Source organism: Chrysochloris asiatica, unplaced genomic scaffold, assembly GCF_000296735.1.
Source record: "Chrysochloris asiatica unplaced genomic scaffold, ChrAsi1.0 scaffold00137, whole genome shotgun sequence".
Classification (NCBI taxonomy): Eukaryota; Metazoa; Chordata; class Mammalia; order Afrosoricida; family Chrysochloridae; genus Chrysochloris; species Chrysochloris asiatica.
Window position 1 is genome coordinate 2,662,265 of NW_006408655.1, and position 4,120 is coordinate 2,666,384.

The 4,120-nt window shown below is 35.7% G+C and overlaps 1 protein-coding gene across 1 annotated transcript in view; it reads left to right on the top strand.

The window, feature by feature from the left end:
- MALRD1 (MAM and LDL receptor class A domain containing 1) overlaps positions 1-4,120 on the top strand; it is a 1,127,868-nt gene that overhangs the window by 160,471 nt on the left and 963,277 nt on the right. The window contains exon 13 of the mRNA XM_006869907.1: positions 467-640. Within this exon, the coding sequence (XP_006869969.1) occupies positions 467-640 (174 nt within the window). The remainder of the gene's footprint in view (positions 1-466; positions 641-4,120) is intronic.

Below are 4,120 nucleotides of genomic sequence, written 5' to 3' on the forward strand. Positions count from 1 at the left end.
TTTGGTTTTCATTGTTACGGCATGTTTTAGAATTACTTGTTTGTGTTGTGACCCTGAGCCTTTTCTTTAGGGAAGAATATAACAACTGGCAAAAAATATATACTGTCTTCTAGGGTTGTATGTTTGGAAGGAAGAAGAACTGAGAGGACTATAATTAGTACCAAAGTAGTTGGATATAAGGGAGCCCTGAGGGGCATAGTGGGTGAAGAGAGTTGAGCTGCTAAATGACTTAGTGATTGGAACTCACCAACCACTCCACCTGGTAACAGATGAGGCAGTGTGCTTCTGTAAAGATTTACACCTACAAAAACCCGATGGGGCAGTTCTAGTCTGTTCTGTGATGTTGCTATGAGATACAATTGACTTTATGGCAACGGATTTTAGATGGGTATATTTTAGATTATTGAAAAACTGCTGGAGTCTGGTCAATGAAATATTTGTGTTATTCAAATATGTTTTTCAACAGGTGCAATTTTGGTATCATTTATCTCAACATTCACGTCTCTCAGTTTTTACAAGAACATCACTGGATGGAATGTTGGAAAAGCAAGGTGATCTAGTTGGTTCCACTGAATCTCACTGGATCCAAGCCAGAATCGATCTCTCTCTAAAGACTGGGGAATCTACTCTGCCTTTTCAGGTAAGCATGTGATAAATTAGCACAATTCAGCAGAAGTTACTTTGATGTTCATTCCTTTATATGCATTTTGTTTCTCCTCAGTGTAATGTCACTTATCCCACATTTCCCGTGTTTCCTGTTTCCATCCCTGTCTCTTTCCTAACCATTCTGAATTTTGTCCTATGGTAAATGTTACCTTTTAATTTAAAATAGTTGATTATTATAAGGTGTGCATGCCTCACTAGTTTTATTGTTCCCCTTTATAGACCTATTTAAGGAGCTCTCTCTGGTAGCATAGTGGTTACGAATCGGGCTGCAAACCGCAAGGCCAGCAGTTCCAAACTACCAGCTGTTCCACAGGAGAAAGATGAGGCTTTCAGCTCCCGCAAAGATTTACAGCCTCAGAAACCCTGTTCAGGGTCGCTGTGGGTCAGAACCGACTCAACGGCACTTAACAACAACAAAGATTTACAGCCTCAGAAATCCTATGCAGAGTCGCTATGAGTCGGAACCAACTCCATGGCACATAACCATCACCAGTTGACCTACCTACTGTTGGGCAGAATATTGAGCCATTGCAGTGAGTTCAGTTACTTGAAGGGTAAACAAGTCCATTGTGATGGAGGTGCCACCAGTAAGCCTGGTTTTTTTTTTTAAAAAAAATGATTTTGAGTTTTGTTCCATGTTCTTTTTTCTCTCACTCTACCCAGGGTCTTCTAATGGTATCCCTTTCAGAGCAGTTGGTAGTGTTAGCCAGGCATCATCTAGTTCCTCAGGGTTGTAGAGACTAATGTTCAAATGGTCCATTAGGCCAGCGGATTAATTGTTTTCTTGTGTCTTTGATTTTTATCATATTTCTTTCGTCCAAAAAAGGAGACGCCAATAGTTGTACCTTAGATGACATTCAGGAGCTTTGATTATGCCAGACACTACTCATCAAAGAAAGATGTGGACCATTGTCTCAGAGGACTATGTTATACTGATAGACTTTGTTGCACCTGAGACCATCGTCCTGAGCTCCCAGGCCTACTGACTCAGTCCCTGAAGTAGTTTATATCTAAGAAGTTTTTATACCTTTGTCCTTGACTGCTCTACTACATTCAGAGATTATTTTGTAGCAAATGTAAATACCCATATATTCTAAGAGGTTATATTGACTAAATGCTTAAGACTTAAGTTTGGAAAAGCAACAGGAGTGAAGGTAAGAATTTAAAAATTAAAATTTGAGAGAGAAGAGTAAGTAAACAAGAAAAAAAAAAAAAAATCAGCTGTGTCTTTTGCAAAACAGAAACTTTTCATTTTAAGGGAGTCCCTCTAATCAATTTTTTTCTTTCAAGGACTGTGCTTTTGTTTGTGTTATTGTTAATGTCATTGAGCCTGTGGACTCATAACGACCATGTATAGGGTTTTTGGGCTGTTAAATCTTTGCAGGAACAGAAAGCCTCATCTTTCTCCCAGGGAGTGGTTGGTGGTCCAACGTCCAGTGCTTATCGTGTGGAGCTGCCATGCCCCCAATGCTTTTGGTATGGTATCTAAAATATCATTGCCAAACCCAAGGTCTGCTAGATCTCCTCCTATGCCATGCTCTAGAAATTGAAAGTCTCATGTGTTACATTTAAATCTGTGACCTATTTGGAGATTCTGTTTTTTTGGATGTGGATGTTCAGTTGTTCCGGTACCATTAACTGAAAAACCTTTCATTTTCCCATTGAATTGTCTTTGCTTCTTTGTCAAAGATCAGTTGATTTCACTTGTTATTGTTCAAGAAAACAATATCAAAGAATAAGATATTTAATGTGGTAGCTGACTATTTCTCTGAAATAACCTCCCTATGATTTATATATACATAAAAGTAAACATTTCCGTTTTTGTTTTTTTTTTTAGATTTTACAAGTTGTCATTTTCAAAAGCAAAACAAGAGAAAAATAAATACTTTTTTAAACACTTACAGGATGAGGGATGAAACAATGTAAATTAAACAAGACAATGATTATTCAGATTCTGAGAAAACAGATAATAGAGGAAAGGCATCACCATTTAATTTCAAATTTAAATTCTCAAAGTTCTTTAAAAACTTATAAAATAATTTTATTGTCCATGATTGAAATATAACTTTTGAGACTTCTTTTACATTAATTATTACCCGATGCTGCATTTCTTTGGATCACAATTCAAAACATCTGCTTGGGTAATACAAGCAAATAGTAATAGAAGTAGCCAAAATGCATCTGGAATGATTAGCTATATATATACAAGAAAGTAATAATTTTCACTTAAAATTTTAATTAATACTCCTGTCATGTCACTGTAGGATAATTACTGGACCACAAGGCCAGTTTGAACCACATGGTCAGCAGTTCAAACTCACCAGACGCTCCTTAGAAACCCTGTACATTGTCCCTATGAGTTGAAACTGATTTACAGCACTTAACAACAATAAGAAGAAAGTAACCATTTTCACTTAAAATTTTAATTAATAGTAGGATTATAATCTTTTATTATATGGTCCTGAATTTAATTACATAAAAATAAAGAAACAGAAGTACAGATTGACTGACAATTATGTTTTGGTTTTGGAAGTTGTTTTTATACCTGCAATTCCATATGAATTTCTAAATGATTCTGTCGATTCATTTTGGACAAAGCAATGTCATCATATCTGCAAGCTGGTATCCCAGATATTCACTTGAACTTATCCCAGGTCCCACCCAGCCCATTCAAAGAAAAGAGAATGCACCTTTCAGGATCAAAAAGAAATGTCCTAAATATTCAGTCTTTTCTTTAGCCTTTTCTCAAGTGCAACAGACCTTCAAATGTTTGTTGTTGTTATTGTTGTGAAGTGCCATTGAGTCAATTCCGACCCATAGCAACCCTGTATAGGGTTTCTAAGGAGCACCTGATGAGCTTGAACCACTTCCCTTGCAGTTCAAATGGCTTGGCAGTCTGGCGCATTAACCCACAGCACCACACCAGTAATCGGACCTTCAAATGTAGTACTTAACAAATGCTTGTTTAATCAATCTAAATAATTGAGTATCTAAATCTAAAGGATTTCATTGCTAAGTGTATTACAATAAGGGATAAAAGAAAAATACTTTTAAAGCTGTCCAAAAATAACTTTCAATAAATTAATGGCATAAAGCATAGTAGTATATTTCTAAAGTACCATGCTTTTAAAAATTTTATCACCACCCTTCATTAAAACCTGCATTGATGCTTTTCTGTCTCTAACATGAAGGTCAAGTTTCTTAGACTTTACAGACATCAGCTCTATTCAGAATTTAAAATTATTAAAGTATACAGTATCTAATTTTAAAACATAAAAATTATACACAAACAATAGTTTTTCTTGACCAATCTAACTGCCCACCATAATCTTTATCTTGGGGTAGCAATTATTGTTCCCACCAGTCTCTTTTTTTTTTAATGTTTTATTGTGAATTATATGATAGTTTACATGGGAGAACTTTAGTTTTACATTCATTCCATCGTATATCATCT